General features: G+C 38.8%; 1 protein-coding gene across 1 annotated transcript in view; it reads left to right on the plus strand.

Moving 5' to 3' along the window:
• The window catches only part of APOB (apolipoprotein B), a 36,220-nt gene extending 18,658 nt beyond the window's left edge, over positions 1 to 17,562 (plus strand). The window contains exons 22-29 of the mRNA XM_051612986.1: positions 512 to 687; positions 811 to 998; positions 1,278 to 1,423; positions 3,662 to 4,038; positions 5,002 to 12,576; positions 13,372 to 13,486; positions 14,310 to 14,493; positions 15,568 to 17,562. Of these exons, the coding sequence (XP_051468946.1) occupies positions 512 to 687; positions 811 to 998; positions 1,278 to 1,423; positions 3,662 to 4,038; positions 5,002 to 12,576; positions 13,372 to 13,486; positions 14,310 to 14,493; positions 15,568 to 17,226 (10,420 nt within the window). The 3' untranslated portion in view covers positions 17,227 to 17,562. The remainder of the gene's footprint in view (positions 1 to 511; positions 688 to 810; positions 999 to 1,277; positions 1,424 to 3,661; positions 4,039 to 5,001; positions 12,577 to 13,371; positions 13,487 to 14,309; positions 14,494 to 15,567) is intronic.
• The last annotated feature ends 4,165 nt before the right edge of the window (positions 17,563 to 21,727 follow it).

Consider the following 21,727-nt stretch of genomic DNA (forward strand, 5'->3'; position numbering starts at 1 on the left):
TTTCATTTGCACTGAAATAATATTAGAAGTTTGCTCAAGTCAACAAAGTTACAGAGAAATAAAATAAATGTGAATAAAGGAAAATGAAGCCCCGAGGCATAATGTATTTTGTCAAGTGTTTTGTTTCTATGTGATTCATGACCACAGTCATTACCCTTTAGTAGACAATTCAGCTTAAGTAAGGAGCTCAGAATTTGGGTCAGATACAACATTACCAAGACAGGTAGATATTTCCATCTATTTCAGTATTATGGCATTAATACAGAATTGTTATTGTGTGTATCTGCATGGTACCATTGTAATAATTCACCATAGGTTTCCAAAAGTAACTAGCAGAAGCTGAAATCTTTCATTGAATTGGAACAGAGTTTACAAGTTTGAGTTAAGCTAATTTTTTTATAACACCTGTTGTGCCTTCACTATAGATTGACATGCTGAAATTCCTCCTGAAACATAAGTGAAAAATTCCAGAGAAATCTTTGATATTGACATTTAGTTTTTGCTTTCACAGGTATGCTGGAATGGAAGAGACAATGTTAAGAGGCATCATATCTGTTCCTCGCCTGCAAACTGAACTTAAGTCTGAAGCACTGGTGAATTATTCACCAACCAAAGGATATCTTCAGATGAGCTCAACTGCAACATCTCATGGAAACTCCATTTCAGAAAGAGTTCTTCTAAGATATGGTAGGGACAAAAGCATGATCCACATGTACAGCCTATAAATCTAAGCATCTTGTTACATTAGTGTATAGTATATTCCTAAAGAAAATGTTACTAATGTTATCCTTTTAAATTCATGATTTTCAGATTCTGAAAAGGTTGAGCTGGAGTGGAATTCAGGCGCCAGTGCTGCTGTGAAAAAAATGTCTTCTGCCTTCCCAGTTGACTTTTCAGACTACCCAAAAACTTTAGAGAAGCACGCCAAGGAACTGCTGGATCAGAAGGTGGCTCATACAGACATGACGCTGCGACACATTGTGTCACAATTCATTGTGGTATGTCTCAACATCCAGCAGATATTACAACTTAGCCACATAGCCCTGGTGAATTCTGGTCTCCCCCATGGAAGCCAAAATGGGAACTACTTGTAAAAGTATTCATCAGATTGAATAAGATGTTTATTTCCAGCGTGAATCAAGTCCCTCATTTTATCAGATGCCTCGAGCTCAGTATAGAGTTACAGTGGCTTTCAGACAACTTACTGGGAAGTCCTAAAGCTTGTTATTTGTTTTGAAAAACTTACTTGTTTCTAAAAACTTCTCTCCTCATTGCAGGCAACCAACACCTGGCTACAAAAGGCATCAAAAGATGTCCCCTATGCCCAGACTTTGCAAGACAAACTAAGTGCATTGCAGGAACTGGACATTCAGAATATTAACCTGCCTGTTATCACCATTCCTGAAGAACTTTTCCTGAAAAGGTAGGGAGAGAAATTAAGATAGTCACATAGAAACTGAGAACAGCTATTTTTTCTCTTTTTATGTTGCATTATTTTACTCTGTTTCATAAAACAGCACGGAATTGCTGTAAACTTTAGCATAAAATTGGAATCACAACAAGGAATTTTAAGTCCAGAGAGAGAAATTATATAGTCTTTAATAGAGATTTGACTACAGCATTCACTCCTGCACTTCATTTATATATCCTGAACTATTGAGCTATACAGTAATGAAAACTGCACAAAAATACAGTGTTCAGCAATCTTTGACAGAACTACTGAAGCCAAGTGTCCTATAGACGTGTGCCCTGCATCTCTACAGACCTTTTTGTCTTTGGCTATAACCCTAGTATCTCCACTTTTTCCTGTGCAGTCCTATTGGACAATTCTTCCCATTTCCCACAGATACTGGTTGACCTCCACCAATCTAGTACCCTGACTTCATCTGTCACTTGCTCAGAGGGAACACATGCCATGGTTGTACACATATGGACTGGATGTTTGCCCTATTTTGGACACATCTCCTCCACCTAATAGAGAGTTTCACAGAACTTGCATGAATGTAATTACCCTTGAGACTTTTACCTTTCTGTCAAATTTCATGGAGATCATCCATTATGTTCAGAATTTCTTAAAAGTACAGTTTGACAAACAAAAAAGAGAGACCGAAAGGCAGATAAATGGTGTATTTCTTCTGTTTCTAGGAGATGAGACTATAAGTCAGACAGAGTGGATCTAGACTTTAAAATGCTGATGCACCTACCAGGATTTGCTCTCATTACAGTTCCTAGCACATGTTGTTGACAGTTAGTGTTGATATCACCTTGCTGCTCTGCCTGTGCATAAGGATTCAAGGAACAATGTTCCTTGGTAGTACCTTCAGAAGACTCCCTCAGCTACCACTGTGACAAATAGAAACATCTCTGTATGGTTATACCATCAGCTAGGGAAGTATTGATGGCTGAAGTGAATGTAGAGGATAACTGAAGCTGGTGTAAGACTGGATTACAAAAACAGATGGAGAACAGTGTTGGATTTGATCTCTCCTAGCACTATTTTTCCATCTTTTCCTGTGCTAATATGAAATTGTATGTTAATGACACACGTCTTTTGCTTCCACTGGAAAAAAATGTTTATTGTCCTATGTTCTTATCAGCAGTGCACATTACAGTAATAATAATAGGAATTTCTACTGCTCTGGGAGGTTGCTTTTTAACTATTTGATGTAAAGGAACAGATTTTTTTAAGTGTTTCCTTAATTTTCATCTTAGGGTGTAGCTCTAAGTGTAAAAAGAAGATTTTGTAACACAAAAGACCAGTTAGCCAAACAAGAGAAGCATCTTTGCCAGCTTATTGTTCTTACACAAATAAGGGCAGTTTCCTCCTGTTTTGCCTTTTCATAATTACACTTTTTCTCCACAAACTTCAGCTGACAATCCATTTTTTCAGTTAGATTTATATTTATTTGTGTTCAGAATAAAATAAATGCTGAATATTTGGATGAAACACTTATAATGAGAAAGAAAAATTCTTGATCATTTAGATTCTTCTAACTTCTAATGCTACTGTGACTTTTCATGCATTTCTATAAGAATAAATCAATTTTTTTTAGGAAAAATATAAACACCTTTTTCTGGTACTCAAGATGACACGTTGCAAAAGTGGTTTTGGAGAAATTATCTTTTTCCTACATGTCAGCTATTTTCATGCCAATTCCTTTATTTTAAGGATCATTTTCATGCCAACACATCTTTTAATGAATGTTTATAAAGCAGATTTGGATTCTCAGAGTAGAAAATAGAAAGCAGGATTTGTAACAGTTGCCTGTCAAGCCCCTTGAATGACACTCTCCACCTGTGAGCTAAAATTAATTAAGCTCTAAACAAATAATCAGGAACCTTTACATTCTAATGAAAGGTGTTACAGAAGGAATGTGTTTCTGGGCTGCTTGACCCATCAGTCTTCCTGATTATGAAATGAGGGGAAAAAACATTGACAGAATTCAGTGATCCTGAAAGTGCTTTCAGTAAATTCTGATTGGTGAGTGCTTAAAAAATGCTGGTAATAGATTATCATTACATTTCTCTCTGAACCTAAAGTCAAGATGTTGATATGAGCATGTAAGTAAACTCAGTACCATGGAAATAGTAGGAATGATGGAAATTTCTGTATGTGCATCATGGACTTCCAGTTTCTAATAGAGTCACTTCTGTTTTCTAGCAACGGCCGGATAAGATACCGCTTCAATGAAAACAGTTTTCTAATTAATATCCCACTGCCATTTGGTGGAAGAACATCCCATGACATAAGGGTGCCACAGACTGTTAAAACACCTCCTTTGGTGATGGAGTCAATGGGAATAAGTGTGCCGTCCCAGGAATACAGAATCCCAACATTTACTATTCCAGAATCCTATCCTGTTCTTGTGCCTTTACTTGGCACTTTAGAGCTCTCTGCTAATCTGTACAGCAACTACTACAACTGGACAGCAGCTTACACTTTGGCTAACAGCACCACAGAGAAAGCAGCCAGCATAAAAACTACTTATACCAACAATGCTGATTCAGTTTTTGAGCTGCTTTCCTACCGTGTGAAAGGTAAGAATGTGTCTTAGTGCTGCAATGTGGGCAAAACTATTTTAATGATTTTATTTTCCATGTATCAAGTACAGCACATTCATTTTTCCTGTTGCTTGTTTAAAGAAAGGCAGTGTATAATCTGAAATCTCTTTATTTTTAAAGATATTATGTGAATCTGTTTATTCAGGCACTAAAGATGAAGTAAGATAATTCAATAAAGACTTTTAAGGTCCCTATTTTCCTAGAAATTCCCTAGTAAGAAAAAAACCCTTCAAAACTCAAGGCATGATTCTATAAACACTTGGATATCTGACAAGTCAAGTGTTTCCAAAATCAAGTGTGCAGGTGTATGTGTAGATATGGCAACAATTTATTTCTCACTCTATTTTTAATATATATATGCATATTTTTTATCATTTATATATATTCATATACTTCCATAACTATGCAGCAGTCATCCCAGACCTAAACTGAGTAGGTCTTAAGATGGGTATTTTTAAGTTAGTTCTTCACAAATTGCAGTTTTTCTCAGGTTGAAAAAGGATGAGATAACTTGATTCTTTTCTAAACTCCCCACTACAAATGAAGCATGATAAAGAAAACATTAAAAAAGAGGAATTTCAGATATGGATTTTTCTTGGGAGTCCATTTCTTAATTTAATTTAACTAATGACATAATTGTCATGTTGCTTCATATAATTATAGAGTAGTGTAGAGATTTAATGTATTCATAGTTTAAAACTTTAGCCCGAAATATCAGAACAGTAACCATTTTAATAGATATATTCAGGAGTTACCAAAACATTATGGCCTTTAAAGCAAAATGTTGTAATAGCACTAATTTCAATTCAAGCAGTAACATAATAGTGGCATCAGACAAAGTCCTAAAGACAAAAAGGTACAAATCACCTTTGTGCAAAAGGTACAAAATTATTACAAAATGGTACAAAATTATCTTTTGTCCCCTTTTTCCTCTTTCAGGTTCTGGAGAAGCTTCATATAATAGAAATGGATTCAGTTGTGCATATGAAAATCACCTGAAGCACAGACTCTTAACATCAGTTTTTAAGTTGGCCAGGACAAATAGTTATCAACCTAGTACAGTTGCAAACTACACCGTATCACTTACAGCATCCAGCACTTTGGGTCCTCAGCTTTCCCTTTCTGGTGACATTGTTTCTGAGAAGACAAATAATGTGAATATCAATAATGTCAAGATGGAAGGGCAGCTGGAAGTGGGTTCTGTCTCTGCAAGAAGCATCTACACTCTGTCAAGCTCATACCATGAAAAGAGGCGGGTTTTAGAAGGAAAATCAGATCTGAAGTTGGATTCTTCTTACCTTCAGGCCACCAATCAGATATCTGGCAGATACAGTGATGATGTATTTTCCATTACTTCAGTTTCTGACGTACAAAGTGGACTATTAAAGAACACAGCTTCACTGAAGTATGAAAACAGCCAGCTGAAAATGACATCCGAAACAAATGGAAGGTATCAACATACTGCAGGCGTCAATAAGATTGAGTTCATTTTGTCAAAGAAGATGGCAGCACTTCGATCTGAGTACCAGGCCACCTACAAGCAGACCCAGGGCTACGCCTTGTTCGCAGGTTCTCTCAATTCCCAGGATCTTGTTCTCAACACTGATGTCTCTATCACTGACCAGAGGAATCGAGCTGCACATAAGTCATCACTCAACGTCAATCAGTACGGCCTGGCCAGCAGCGCAACCACGAATGTGCAGTTTAGTCCCTTAGCAATGCAGAGTGAGATGAATGCCAAACTTGATACTGCTGGGGGCTCCATGTCACTGTCTTCTTTTGGGCGCTACGGCAAAAACAACGCAAAATTCAACCTAGGTGGAAGAGTGAGCCTGGCAGAAATAACACTGGGAAGCGAATACCAGAGTACAGTTCTGGGCATGGACAACAAACATGTTTTAAACTTCAGAGTTAATAGAGAAGGGCTGAAGTTTTCAAATAATCTTCAAGGATCATTCAAAGAGATTAAGCTAGAGTACACCAATGACTTGAATATTCCTGGCTTATCCTTAACATTTGCTTCAAAGTTAGACAACAGCTTCAGCTTTGACAAGTTCCACAAGCATGTTTTTGACCTGCAGCTGCAGCCTACCTCACTTACAGCTAAACTGAGCAACAATATTAAATACACTAAAACAGAAGTTTCCAACAAAGTAGACCTGCTCCTCGAGCCTCTGAAGCTGAACTTGGGTGGCAACATCAGAGGAGCCTACGGAGCAGATGAAATAAGGCACACCTACACCATCACATATGCTGATCTAGCTGCAAACGTCAAAACAGACACAGTTGCAAATGTTCAGGGGGCAGCAGTGAGTCACAGAGTCAATCTGAATGTGGCAGGACTTGCTTCCTCACTTACTATGAACACAAACTGTGACTCCAGATCCCTGCGTTTCAGCAATGCTGTGCGTTCCACTATGGCCCCCTTTACTATCACTGCTGACGTACACACCAATGGGAATGGAAAGCTGATTGTTCTGGGGGAGCACACAGGAGACCTTTACAGCAAATTCCTTTTAAAAGCAGAGCCCCTTGCTTTCACTTTCTCCCACGATTACAGAGGATCTACCAGTCATAACTTGAAGTCCAGAGGAAGATACACAACACTGCTTGATAACAAAGTTCATGCGCTTTTTACTCCATCAGAGCAGTCAAGTGCTTGGAAATTGAAAAGTCAGCTAAACAATAATGTATATTCACAAGATCTCAGTGCTTACAATGATGCAGAAAAGACAGGTTTGGAACTTAGTGGAAAAGCTTTAGCAGATCTCTCGGTAATGGACAGATCATTCGTACTGCCCTTTGCATCTGAAGAAGTTAATTTAATTGATGTGTTGGGCCTCAGGGGCAGCGTGTCAGAGCCACAAGAATTCAGCATCTATGGCTCTGTGAAGTATGACAAAAATAAAGATATACATGTAATTAAGCTACCATTCTTGGGACTCTTGCCAGTGTACTTTGAAAAAATCAGAAGCACCACTCTGTCCACACTGCAGGCCATACAAAGTTACCTGAAGAACATTAACATAGAAGACCATATGAGAAAGTACAAGGACAATTTGGATAAACTCCCACAGCACATTAATGATTACATGGACAAATTAGATATGAAAGGCAGAGTTAGCACCATGAAAAATAATTTGATTGCTTTCACAAAGGACTACAGAATAACATCTGATGATCTCCTAATTATGCTGGAAAAAGCCATGGACAGTCTTCAGGAAATACTGTCTCAGCTGCAGGTCTATCTGCTACAAATTGAGCAATTTATCAAAGATCATTATGAGCAGTATGACATTAAAGCCCTTATCTCACAGCTTCTTGACCAGATAGTTGAAACAGTGACTGCTCTAGATAACAAATATAAGATAAGAATGACTGTCATTGACATTATAAAGAAACTGCATTTTTTTTTTCGGCAGTATTATCCTAGCAAAATTGGAAGCAGCACTTTGGCTTGGCTTAAAAACATAGATGATGAGTACAAGATTACAGCTAGACTACAGGAAATCCTGGAACAACTCACGATTCAGATTCAGAATATTGACGTGAGACACATTGCAGAAAATTTGAAACAGCAGATTGAGATGTTTGATGCTAAAGAAATTTTAGAAAAATTGAAGAGTTCATTACCAATTGAAAAAATTTATGAAGTTCTTGAACAAATCAAATACTTCATTCTAAGTTGGATGAATGAGTATGAAGTATCTGAGAAGATCAGTGCTTTTCAGGATCATGTGCAGAAACTGATTGTAAAATATGAAATTGATAGGCAGGTATATTTTTTAATGGACAGAATGATAGAATTGCTTAACCAGTACAGAATAAAAGAAACTCTCCAGAAACTGGCCATCTATCTGAAAAAGATTGATGTGAAGTCATGCTTTGATTCGGCTGTTGATGTTGTTGATTATGCTGTCAGAATAGTGCAAACTGTTGATTATGAAATGATGATAGAAGAAGTCAACCTGTTCCTTGATGTGGTCATTAAAACGCTCAGGTCTTTTGACTACAACCAGTTTGTCGATGACACAAATAGAAGAATCCGAAAAGTGACCCAGAAAATAAATGAGGAACTCAGAAATCTTGAACTTCCACAGAAAGTAGAAGCACTGAAACTGTATGTGAAAGATTTCAGAGGTGTGATTTCAAAATACATGGAACAACTAAGGGACACCAAGCTTGCTGCAATAATTAACTGGCTGATGGAGCTCATAAACTCAACAACACTTGCTGATCTGAAAGCCAAGGTAAATGAACACCTGGAAGACCTTCGAGAGAGGATTTCTCAAGTGGATATTTCCCAGGAATTCCAGTGGTGTCTTCAGGAGGTCAGCCGTTTCTACAGATCGGTTGTCAAATACATTTCTGACCAGTGGTACATAGCCTATAAGAAAATTGTTGTTTTGGCTGAAAAATATGATCTACAAAATTGGGCTGAAAATTTAAACCAGTTTGTTGAAACAGGGTTTCAAGTCCCTGAAATCAGAGCTGTTATAATCACTATCCCTGCCTTTGAGGTTAGTCTCCGAAGCCTTCGGGAAGCAACATTTCGAACACCAGACTTCATTGTCCCACTGACTGATCTGCATGTCCCCTCCTACGAGATAAATATTGAGAGACTAAAGGACATGAAAATCCCAGTGAAATTTACTACCCCAGAATTTACAGTTCTAAATACCTTTAAAGTCCCCTCCTTTACAATTGACATGCAAGAGATTAAACTTCAGATTGTGCAAACAATTGACAAACTCATGACTGCTGAATTTCAGTTGCCAGAAATTGGTTTGCATTTTAAAGACCTGAAGATGAGAGATATGCCTTTTTCTGATATATCTTTCCCAGAAATACAAATGCCTCAGTTTCAAATACCAGAATTGTTGGTTCCAAAGCTAAATCTAAATGAGCTCCAGATTCCCAACATGAAGATACCGGAGTTCCAGCTTCCCCGTATTCCACGTACTGTGACTGTCCCTACATTTGGCAAATTGTCTGGTGCTTTCAGAGTCACCTCTCCATTCTTTACACTGTCTACACAAGTTGAGGTTCATAATACTACAACATCTGCAAGCAGTCCAGAATTTGTGACCTCCCTTTCAGCTCAAACAACATCCAAATTAGACTTCCTTGTTTTTAGCGTTGTTGGAGATTCACGTCTCTTGGCCCCTGAGATGAAGCAGCTGAACCTTAAAAATTCCATGAAGGTCAACCACAGGTTCCTTAAAGTTGATCACACCAGTGAAGTAGTATTTTTAGGGACTTCGGTAGAAGGTGAAGCTGAAACTAGAGCAAACTTACACACAACAAAAAATTCAGTAGAACTACAGAATAATGTAATGGTCAAACTGCAAAGAAAGATTTGGATGCAGAGTGGAACGACATATTCCCACAGACTGAATATTCCACATGCTGACTTCTCCAGCCAGGCTGAGCTTGTCAATAATATGACAACAGAGGTAGAAGCAGGCCACATATCATTTGCCTCCACCGGTAAAGGAAACTGGAAATGGGCTTCTCCTAATTTCTCTGATGAAGGCACTCATGATTCACATGCTACTTTCAGGGTTGAGGGCCCCATTATTACATTTTCTGCCAACAACAGAATAAATGATAAGTACCTGAAAGTCAACCAAGCTGTGAGATACGAATGTGGTTTCCTAAATTATGCAAACCTTCAGATTCAGTCTGAAATTGAGTCGCAGCGTGTGGGACGTAGTGTTCTGAAAGTAGCAGGACAGCTTGGAGGAATGAAAGTAGAATTAAGTGGCTCTCACAATGCTCGGCTCAATGGACGGATCACTGGAACTGTAAATAATGAGATTTCCTTCTTGGCACAGCTTTTTGAAATCCGTCTGTTGACAAACAATGATGGAAATGTAAAAATCAGCTTCCCGATGAAACTGACTGGCAAAATTGACTTCCTGAATAACTATGGTTTTGCACTCAGTTCCTCTGTTCAGCAGGTCAGCTGGCAAGCTATAGGCAGGTTCAATCAGTACAGATACTCCCATAATATGTCTGCTGCCAACAACAATGACAGAATTGAAGCTCATGTCGAAATGAATGGAGATGCCAACCTAGACTTCCTGAATATTCCCCTCTCGGTTCCTCAGCTTCGGGTTCCCTACACAGGAATCAGAACTCCTCAGGTAAAAGATTTTTCACTGTGGGAAGAGGGAGGCCTGAAGAATTTACTGAAGACACCAAGACAATCTTTTGATTTCAATTTCAATGCTCAGTATGAGAAAAACAAAGACATGCATGTCATCCCACTTCCTTTAGCCGTAGTGCACGAAGCACTCAATAAGCAGATCACTGTCCTCAACAAGCATTTTGAGAGAGGAAGAAACGCCGCCCTCGATTTTCTCACAAAGTCATACAATGAAGCCAAAACAAAATTTGACAAATACAAAATACAGACATCACTGAACAAACTGCCACGAACCTTCAGGATTCCAGGATACACCATTCCAATTGTGAATATTGAGGTTTCTCCTTTTACTGCTGAGATGCCAGCCTTTGGTTACATCCTCCCAAAAGAAATAAGCACAACAGGATTCACAGTCCCATTTATTGGCTTTTCAGTACCATCTTACACACTAGTCTTACCTTCTCTGGAGCTTCCAGTCCTTCACGTCCCACAGGATCTGCGCACTCTAAAGCTTCCTAGGTTCAGAATCAACAGCCCAGCAAACCACATCTTAATTCCTGCCATGGGAAACATTACTTGTGACTTGTCATTTAAATCCAGTGTGATCACTTTCACTGCAACTGCTGGGTTGTTCAATCAGTCAGACATTGCCGGGCAATTCAGTGTCTCATCCTCCTCTGTCATCGATGCATTGCAATTTAAGCTGGATGGTTCAACAAGTTTGACAAGAAAAAGGGGTTTGAAGCTGGCCACAGCGTTGTCCCTCAGTAATAACAAATTTCTAGGAGGAAATCATGACAGCACTATTAGTCTCACAAGAAGGAACATGGAAGCTTCAGTGGAAACAACTGCAGAAATCAACATGCCAGTTTTAAAAATGAATTTCAGCCAAGAACTTTCTGGAAATACCAAGTCCAAACCCACTCTTTCCTCAGGGCTAAAATTAATGTATGATTTTAATGTTCCTAAATACAGCACCAGTGCTAAGGGAGGAATTGCTCACAAACTCGCATTGGAGAGCCTTACATCTTACATATCAGTAGAAACTTCTACAACTGGGGATATTGATGGAGAATTTTACACTGGAAATGCGTTTTCTGGAAGTCTAGACCATGAGGCACACACTTACCTGAATTCTAATGGAGCTCGGTCATCTCTCAAGTTTGAGGCCCATTCCAAAGTAGATGGACTCTGGAACAATGAAATGAAAGAAATCCTTGCAGTTGAAGCATCTACCCGTCGTGTTTACGCAGTCTGGGAGCACAACGGGAAGAACTATGCCCGATACACACCTCTTTTCACAACAACTGGGGCTCAGAGATGCAAAGCAACCTTAGAGCTGGTTCCTTGGAGTATATCAGTAGATCTTCAGATTCAAGCCACTCAGCCAAATTCCTTCCTGAACACAGCCTCAGTTAATCAAGTTGTTGGAGTGAAAATCAGTACTGCACACCAGAAAGTTGGTTGGAAGGGTGAAGGCCAAATTCAGTCATTATCCCTCAGTCACGATATGCAGATATCAAATGAAAAATCAGAGGCAAAGTTTCAGGTTTCTGGATCTTTGGAAGGATACGTGGGCTTCCTCAAAAACGTAAAGCTCCCCATTGCTGAGAAAAGTGTGTGGGATATCCTGAAGCTGGACGTCACGACCAGCCCTGACAGAAAACAGTACTTAAATGGTTCAGCATCCCTTGTGTACACGAAGAGCGATGATGGTTACTTTTTCCCCATACCTGTGAATAAGCTGACTGATGGCTTCACTTTCAGTATTCCTGAGTTACACCTAAAGGCACCAAGCCCTGTTTTCAGCACTCCAGAGTTCAGCGTTCCTTTCACCACTCTTGAGGTCCCATCATACAACGTTGACTTGCGCAACATAAAAATTCCACAGACAATAAACATAATGCCATTTGATGTCAATTTACCCAAACTGCCAAAACTAAGATTCCCCAAAGTGGATGTAGGAGCCAATTATATTACATTAGAAGAATATAAAATACCATATTTTGAGGTGACAATACCTGAATACCAAATAACTATCTCTACATTCACTCTTCCAAGGAGCATTTCTCTTGACAATTTCCACGTAGATCTGAACGGAGTAGTTAATAAGATTGCAGATTTTGAACTGCCCACAATTACAATTCCTGAACAGAAAATTGAGATCCCTCCTCTCAAAATATCCTTGCCTGCTGGAATTTACATCCCATCATTTGGTGCTTTGACTGGATCTTTCAAAGTTGCTTCCCCTTTGTACAATGTCACCTGGAGAACAGACTTAACAAACAAAAAGGACTCTTTTGAGCAGTCTGTTGACTCTACCAGCAGTTCAACATTGCAGTTCCTGGAATATGATTTGAATGGTAAGACATTAAATTTTATATGCCACAATTTTGGGGGCAATACTGCATACTGGGTTTTTCAGATTGATTTATTTATTAACCAGGACTTTGCTGTTTATTTAACATTGACATAAGATTATACTTCTTTTATAATTAGAATTTTTTTCATAATTTATTATCAGAGTCTCAGTCAATCACTCTGAGGGCTAATGACTAGAGATATATCTGGCATCCTGGGAAACATAACAAAAATATGAAAAATACCTTTTTTCTCTGCAGCAGTTTCTTACTTTTAATTCTGGAAAACATAACATTCCCCCTTTACTAATGACAATACATATAAAAGGGAGAAGGCAGGCTGACTTTTTATCTAATTTGGTTCAGATTTTAAAAAGAGCTGTCTTTTTCCTTGGAAACTAAGCATATTTGATTAAAAAAAATTATTTCAACTCAGAAGGCTCTGGAGTCCCATATAGCATTGAGTTTTAGATTTGATAATAACAGTAAAAATATCATTCAGAATGAAATTCTGAACTCTCAAGAAAATAGAATCCCCATTTATGATCTGCAGGAATGCAAAATGTTCTATCTGTGTTGTTCAAATCTAGGGGAAAATTGAATTTTAAAATACTCCAGTTAAACAAATACATGAATGCATTTTTATTTGGGGCATTATGGGCATTCCGTTTCTTGACACATAATTTACATACTACTGAAACTCCCCCAAACTGGTTCTCTAAGATACAACTGGATATGTATATTCTATTGTTTGCTTCTAAGTTCTGGAAATAGACACATTTGAAATCTTTTTCACAGTTGTTTCAAACTACAAATATGAAGAAGGCACATTTGTTATGAAGACAACTGGCAGCTTTTCACATCGTGACTTGAGCGCAAACTACAAAGAAGATCTTATTATTTCAGGAACTAGGTAAAGATTAGCTCTAATAATCTCATTTACAATAGACAAAATTGCTAATGCTGTATTGTTGCTTTGATCTCTAATTCCTCAATATGCTTTGCTGTAATAATCAAGAACATTTATAGCTCCTCTGTCAATATAGACTGTGCCTTTTTCCCCCCTCACAGTAGTTGGAAACCTGTTCCCTCTCAGCATTTCTAGAATAATTCCATCTTGGAAAGCTGCTGAGATATAAGCACAGTGTTTTATTATCCAAGCAGTTCTAGATCTAACCATCTGCATAGGCTGGGTTTGGTTTTCTTTTCCACTGGATCTCTCTGTCATCACAAGCCATTAAAGAGTAATTTTTATTTACAAGTACCTGTACTAGGGATTACACGGTTGGCCTTCTAAACGCCTGGTTTGATCCTCTAATGTTGTATTGAGATATCCAAGGGACACCAGTCTGTAAAGTCAAGTGCAAATACAGATAAATATACTGCCTATACTTGTGTCAGTGGAAAAAAATTGCAGTCAGGTTGTAGAAGTCTGTAGAAAGCTAGCAGCTGCAGTTTTATTTTGTATCCCTAATTTAATGGAAATTCTCAAAAGGGCTGAGAATTTTCTCTAAAACAGGAAAATTAGAGTGACATAAGGTTTTGAATGTATTAGGCTAAGTCCTAAGAAATGTGGATAGTAAAACCCTACATTTTCTTTTGATGACAAAGGCATTGTCTCCATACATATATATATATGTATCTCTAAAAGAACAGGTGGTATTGTATTTAAACATGCTGCATTAGGCTTGTGCTTTGTGCATCCCTTCATAGCTGTGTATTCACTGTTGTTGTAGCATCGTGGACAACACTGCATCACTAGACATCATCAGCCCAACCTTTACAGACGTTCACATGCGCTACCAGGAGACTGACAGCAGCATTTCTGGTTCAGTGTCTTCCCCCTCTGCTGGCACCTTGGGCTACCTCATCAAAATCGACACCGACGTCCTCACAGCCAAAGTTTACTACAGAACTCGGGTAAGCTTGAGATGAGCAATACAAAGCCAAAAAGGAAAAAGTTCCCTGTCCAAGTCTGTTGATGTTAAGACATAAGTTCACCCCCCTTTGACCAAAGAAAAGGTGTATTATCAGTATTCAAAGTTTTTGTTTCCTGCACTGGCCTTTCCATTGCTAAAGTAGCATCTGTGTGAAGAGGCTGTTTCGGCTTCTCCACACGGTTAATTTTGCCCTCTCCTATGATCAAGAAAACACATCCAGTGAAAGGGAGGAAAGCATAAAGCCAGTTTTAGATAAACCACCCATCATGTTTAATGTGTACCAATCAGCCTACTTATAATTACTAAAAAAGTGACCATTACAGGAATCAAGAAGAAGTCAGACCATCTGCAGAGTCTCTTTTTTAATCCGTTAATATATCAATTACGTTATGAGAATTAAAACCTTTAGTAGATTTGCTAGTAAAACACACTGTTATTGTTGGCATACTACAATAACTTCAAACATAAAATCTTAGCTTCCTAGATTATATACTAATTTAGGAATCACAAGCAACTAATAGTTGACTATTAACTACTGAAAACTGGAAAATGCTATAAATAGATTCTTATTCAGGGATCTTTACGTACTCTGAGTAACTCTTTAAATTGTCTCATTGATTTGAATTATTACAAAATCAAAAGCCTCTAATAATTATTTTCATATGAAGAAACTGCTTTTTGAATTTCCTTAAAATGATTTCAAGTAGAAGGCTCATTTTGTCAAGTAATTCACGTCCTTTATGAAACATTAGAAACATTTAATACAGAGGAAGGAAAATTCTGATTTCCAGTCAAAATTTTAAAAAGACCAGACTGAGTTATGTTCTTCTCCTGCCACTTGAAGAGGCACAAAGTAGCTTGATGCAAAATAATTTCTTCCAAGATAATATTTCAAGATGAGAGCAAACACACAGTAGACAAAAACAGTGTATTTATCCTAATATATAATGAAATTAAATATGGAAAATGAGAATGTTAAAATACTTTTATAAATAATACTGGAATTTTTTTTATATACAAGCTACCTTTTCCTTATCCTGTTCTATCTTTTCAGTCTGCTCCTCAGAAGGACATTGACATATTAAAAAGTGAGATATCCTTGAAGAAACCTGACCACATTCAAATGAAATTAAGCTGGAAAGAGGATGCTGCCAAAGACTTGCTGTTAGGTCTAAGAGAAAAAGTACCTAAAATGGCAAATGCAGTCTACAGGTATGTGAATCGGTATCACAAGGAGCATATGGGACTGGAAATCAGTGCAGCCACCCTGAAGATGAAGTCTATCATGCAGAATCATGCTGACAAAGCTTACACATTTGCTGTAAAACAAATAGATCAGATAGATGCTCAGCTTCGCACAGCTGCCAATGAGGCCTCTGGCAAGTATCAGGAGATGAAGGTCAAAGCTAAACAGGTCTATCAGACAGCAGCAGATCAAGCTGAACAGTTTGACTATCAAAGAATAAAAGCAAAGCTTTTGGATGCTACAGTTGACATAATAGAAGAGTATCACAGGAGAATAAAACACCTAATTGACTCAGCTATTGAATTCCTGAAGACCACAAAATTCCAAGTTCCTGGGCTGTCTGAAAAGTACACTGGTGAAGACATATACTTCATGACTACAGAGAAAGTAGCAAAAAGTGCTGACTTATGCCTTTCAAAACTTCAGGAGTACTTTGATGCCTTGATTGCAGCTATCAATGAACTGGAAGTCCGAGTTCCTGCTTCTGAAACAATTCTTAGAGGTCGACAGGTACTTGATCAAATTAAAGAAATGCTGAAACATTTGCAGGAAAAAAGCAGGCAGACATTTGCTGCTCTCCAGGAAGCTGACTTTGTGGGAAGACTTAAGGAACTGAAACAAGTAGTGCAACAAGTGTTTGAGAAGGCAGAAGAAATGGTTAGAAGCTTGCAATCCAAAAATTTTGAAGACCTCAAAGTCCAAATGCAGCAGCTGTACAAAGATGCAATGGCTTCAGACTATGCACAGAAACTGAGATCCTTGGCAGAAGATGTTAAAAAATACATTTCTCAATTTAAATATTTTAGCCAGAAGACATTCCAGGACCTTTCAGAAAAGCTACACCAGCTGCTCCTTTATGTAAAGGCATTGCGGGAGGAGTATTTTGATCCAACTGTGCTTGGATGGTCAGTGAAATACTATGAGGTGGAAGAAAAGGTACTAGAATGGCTGAAGAATCTAATAGACACAGTGGTGGGTTGGCACAAGGAGTTTGTCAGAGACCTTGCTCACTCGGTTACACGCCTGACAGACCAAGTAAAGGAACTGGTGGAAACCTACAGCAGGGAGTATTATGACCTTCTGACTGATGTTGAAGGAAAAGGAAGACAGAAGGTCATGGAGCTCTCTGCTGCTGCTCAGGAAAAAATCCGATCCTGGTCTGCAGCTGCTAAGAGGAAAATCGATGAACATAATAAGCAAGTCAAAGAAAAACTCCAGGAGATCTATGGGCAGCTTAGTCATTCCCAAGAAAAGCTCATCAGTGAGGCCCAAAGGTTAATTGATCTAACTATAGAAAATTACTCTGCGCTCCTGCAATACATCTCAGAGCTTCTTCGTTGGTTTGAGCAAAGAACAGCTGAGAGCATAAAGCCTTACATAGCTGTTCATCCAGGAGAGCTTAGAATAGATGTGCCCAAGCCATTTGACTGGCAGTCCATTTCTGAAGTGCCCCAAAAAAGCAGATAGGCTCTTAGAAACCAAGTGGAACTAACACGTGCATTGATCCAGCGAGGCATTGAGCAGGAAATGGGAAGAAATGCAGAGATTCATTGATGAACAACTGGCCACTGAGCAACTGAGTCTGCAGCAGATCATGGAAAATATCCAGCAGCACGTGAGGACCTGAATGGACATCCAGAAGAGGAGAAGTAAACTTTGTACCACAATGTATTTAAACATAACAGCAATCAAAACACTGGAGCTTCAGATAGATACTGTTTGAATTTGTAAATGAAAACTGAATAATCTACACGAGGTTATTTTAATAAGCTTAATAAGCCAATAAATGAGTTCTTTATTACATTTTTGTGTCATTCATTACAGCTGCTTCTGCTTGGACTGTAGGACTTAATCCAACAATTGTTGAGGTCAATGGGAGGTCTTTGTTTTGGTTTCACTGTATGTTGGATCAAGCCAGTAATGTGCAATACATATTGTAAATAGTCAAGCTATGGAATACATAGAATAAACAGGTTTTAAGAAAAAGGTCACATTCATAAGCCGGTTGAAGAATCACTTGGAAAGACATCTGTTCCCTGGCATAGAGAGAACTTCATAGATAAGTTTGGGAGAAAGAGGAAAAAAACATGGACAAAACAAATAAAATGAAAAATAAATGAATTCTGGAAATAACATCAAGAAGTGAAAATGTTCTGTTAAGAAAAATAAGTTTATGCATGTATCAGTTTTCAGAAAACTATGCCAAGAATTTTAGATGGGTTTTCTTTCCACTGGCTAATTGATGATTCAGAAATACAGGGGTTTCTTACCTGTTTTCCCATGATATTTCTGGTTTCACACCAAGTCGCCTAACACTTCTCATGAGTTCAGTTAACTGTCAGAGTTTCACTAGCATCACTGAATATAATGGGAGTCCAAAAGTTTCCCTCTCAGTCCCCCAGGCTGAAGCCTAGACCTCCTTTAAATGAATTCTCAACTTAAAGATGAATTTAAAGAATGTAGAAGAATTCACTCACACAACAGGACTACTTCTGAGTGGAAAATGTGTGGACCTGTTATGGCTTTTTTCAGCTCTTGGAATACTATATAGTCCTGGAGCAAGGAATGCTCAGGCTGAAATAATGTTACCTCTTTGAGAATAAACTCTTTAACAAACACCACTAGAAATTTTGTGTACACATCTGTTCTGATCCAATCAGTTTACTCTGTAATGTGGTTGTTGCTTGTTCATTCATGGGAAAACAGAGTCTCCTATCTCTTTGTCTGCAGCCATGACCTTTTAGAGCCTGGTATCATCCCATGCTATGATTGATGACATACATGGAACAGTGGAGTGCCAGTTTACAAATACCTGAATAAGTTTTGTGGCAGCATATACATATTTACAGCCCAGAACAGCACCAGGTGAAGATACTAGCTGAGGTCCTGGAGATAGGAGACTCCACTGCATGTGTTGGGTTTATGCAGAAACAATGGTCCTTGCTCCATAGCTGGTCCACACCAGTCTAGCAAGATCTCAGAGGAAGTTGGTCTGTATGATGTTGATCTAAAAATATTACCTGAGTTACTCTGCCTTTAATGATGTTTCTCAGATGAGGTACATTAACCCCAAAATCAGAATCTGACAATCACAGTAGTAGACACACACCTATCTATCTGTCACCAGAGAGTGGGTGTCTCTTACAATCACGGAATCACAGAGTGGTGAAGGTTGGAAGAGACCTTGAAGATCATCAGGATCCAACCTCCCTGCCATGGGCAGGGACACCTCCCACCAGACCAGGCTGCACAAGCCCCATACAACCTGCCCTTCAACACCTCCAGGGATGGGGCAGCCACAGCTTCCCTGGGCAACCTGGGCCAGTGCCTTCCTACCCCCATGAGCAAAAAAAAACAAACAAACAAAAAAAATAAAACAGAAAAAGACAAAAAAGTAAGGCAAACCCGTTTTCTCTTTAGAGCTTTAAGCCATCACAACTACAGCAGTAATTCTCAGTTAAAGAACATGAGTTGTCCCCTGTGGACTGCAAAATAAGGAGTTTTCATTCTGAATAGAACTAATCTGCATACATCACCCTGCCAGAGGGAACCACAGGTATAAAAAATCCCTGGTTATATGTCCTACTGAGTATCTCAGAAAACAAAGATGTTGGCTGCAGGGCCCTTTCACCTTCATTCACAAGGCAACTGAAGCCTATGGGTCATCTGATCTTTATCTGATGTCAGACTGTACAACTTGCTTCCCTGAATTCCACAAATGTTCAAACACAACCAGATTTCTCAGACACTGAGTCTTGCTTCCCTTCATCACGACAAATAGCCCTATGAAACAAAGGACAATAGAAGAAATCACTAAAGTTATGGGAGAAGAGAGATTTAAAGATTTGTTTCCTTTTGTTTTCCCCCTCGTGGCAATTTATTTCTGTCCATCATCCATAGTTCTTGGGAGGGTTATAAAAATCTAAAAAAAGGATTTACTTCTAAGGAACGGGTTAAGTGAATAATAAATATGCCAAATAGCATAAATACTGGCTCTCTTTGGCAAGAGTGAGGCTTCCCTAGAGCAAACACAATAGTTTGCACACTGTGGTTAGAGGTTAGAGGAGATTTCCAACTCTCACAGCAGCGTTGCTGCCAGTCGGATGAAAGCTCTCAGGCCTGCAGTCAATGGCACAGCCATCTTGCACTCATCCCAGGGTTGGTTTGGGGAGGGCCTGGAAGCAGAACATTTCTTTCAAAAATGAGATCTTGCTGGAACAACTTTGTTGTCGTTCAATCCCCACACCAGAGGGGTCACCCCAAGCACCACTTTGAAACCCTGGCAATGTTTTAGCACAGGAAGGGGCTGTATATGCTTGTATAGGTAAGTCCCACAAGCACCTACAACCAGGTGTAGGTGCTTCAATTTCCATGGCTTTTCCTATTTTCTGTTGTTTCTTGTTTGGTTGGTTGGTGTTTTTTTCTTTCATGTTCTTACAAATTTTAGCCTTTTTTTCCCCCTGCATTATGTTGCTGAAGTGTGGACAAAACCACGATTATTCAAATCATGCAGCACTTCACTCATGAAACATTTGCAATATCATAAGTTGAAATATTTTTCGTTGTCTTTTGGCCCCTTCCCTCTACTATATATAATAAGAAATATTCTGTTTCATTGGATTGAATCATGTGGGAGATAAGAGGGAATCAGCATTTATCTGGGGCTCAGTGACACTGTTAATTTATTTATTTTTTTCTATAGTCTTCATGGTCTGAATTCTCATAAATGCCAGAGGGGCTTTTTCTTTATAATTTACAGCAAGTATCAGACATAGAGCAGTACTGGTTGTAAAAGTTTAATTAAGTGAAACATTTTAACAAGAATTTCAGAGAACAATATGCCCTGCTCTAACTAAGTGATTGTAGAAATAACATTGACAAGAAACGTGTGTGTTCCTAAATGAAAAACTTTTGCAGATGTAGGACAGCAAAAATGTTCCAGAATTTTAGATTATGCAACTGACTAGAGATGATCTTTTATTAAGTGATTTAAAAATACATGTATCATTTGCTGCCTCTGCATAGGTTCTCCACGTCCACACACACACACCATCTAGTGCATTGTCCATCTCCAGCTCCAAATTATGCGACTGACACTTTTTGGAGCACCTATCATCATGGCCTGCTGATCCCTTACAAAGTTTCTACTGAAACATTTAGTGGTTCAGTAAGTGATACCAAATTTTGTACGACTCTTCTGCTGGCAGATTTATAGCTCAGGTGGGAAACCAGAATTTATTAAAGGCCATACGGACAGATGGAATTGCTTGTATTCCATTTCTACACAGCCAAACCCTGGCCCAAATGAAAGCAATGGCAAAATGTCTATTGGCCTCAGCAGGAGTAGACTTTGGCCAGTTTCTTGTATAACTTGAGAAGCACTTGGGGAACCTGTAGGACAAAGGGTGTGTTATTACCTCTAAAAGCTCTACACAAAAATATCTTTCAAAAGCCATGCAGAAAGGAAAATCACTAACCAATTCAGGACATGCTAAAATGAAGGTTGCCTGTGCAACACTAACCAGAGCCTCTTGATATATTTTTTTATCCAGTTTTACCTAGTATCACAGAGAAAGTCTGCCAGGGCCAAGAATCCTGGCTTCCGGTCCCATACCTTAGACATGTAAACATCCTTATGCCTCTCATCACCCCTTCCCTCATTTCATTATCCATCAGGGCACAGAGGGAAGCTGAGACCTTGTAAAACAAAAGCGTATGTTGGAGGTTTGCAAGATCTGAGCGGGCAAAGCCTCCAGCAGCCTGGTCTGAGAGTTGGAGGTTGTCCCTGCTTTGAGCAGGAAGTTGCACTGGAGACCTCCCTTCCCAGCTCAGTTACTCTGTGATTCTCTGTGTGAGGTGGGATGGCTTTAGGTTGCCATACTCACCCTTTGGTAAATGGTTTCTGAGCAGTTGGCTTCATCATAATTCTAATATATGGTACGAAGACAGAGAAGTTTCATGGTATCCC

This window comes from Apus apus, chromosome 3 (genome assembly GCF_020740795.1).
Source record: "Apus apus isolate bApuApu2 chromosome 3, bApuApu2.pri.cur, whole genome shotgun sequence".
Taxonomy (NCBI): domain Eukaryota; kingdom Metazoa; phylum Chordata; class Aves; order Apodiformes; family Apodidae; genus Apus; species Apus apus.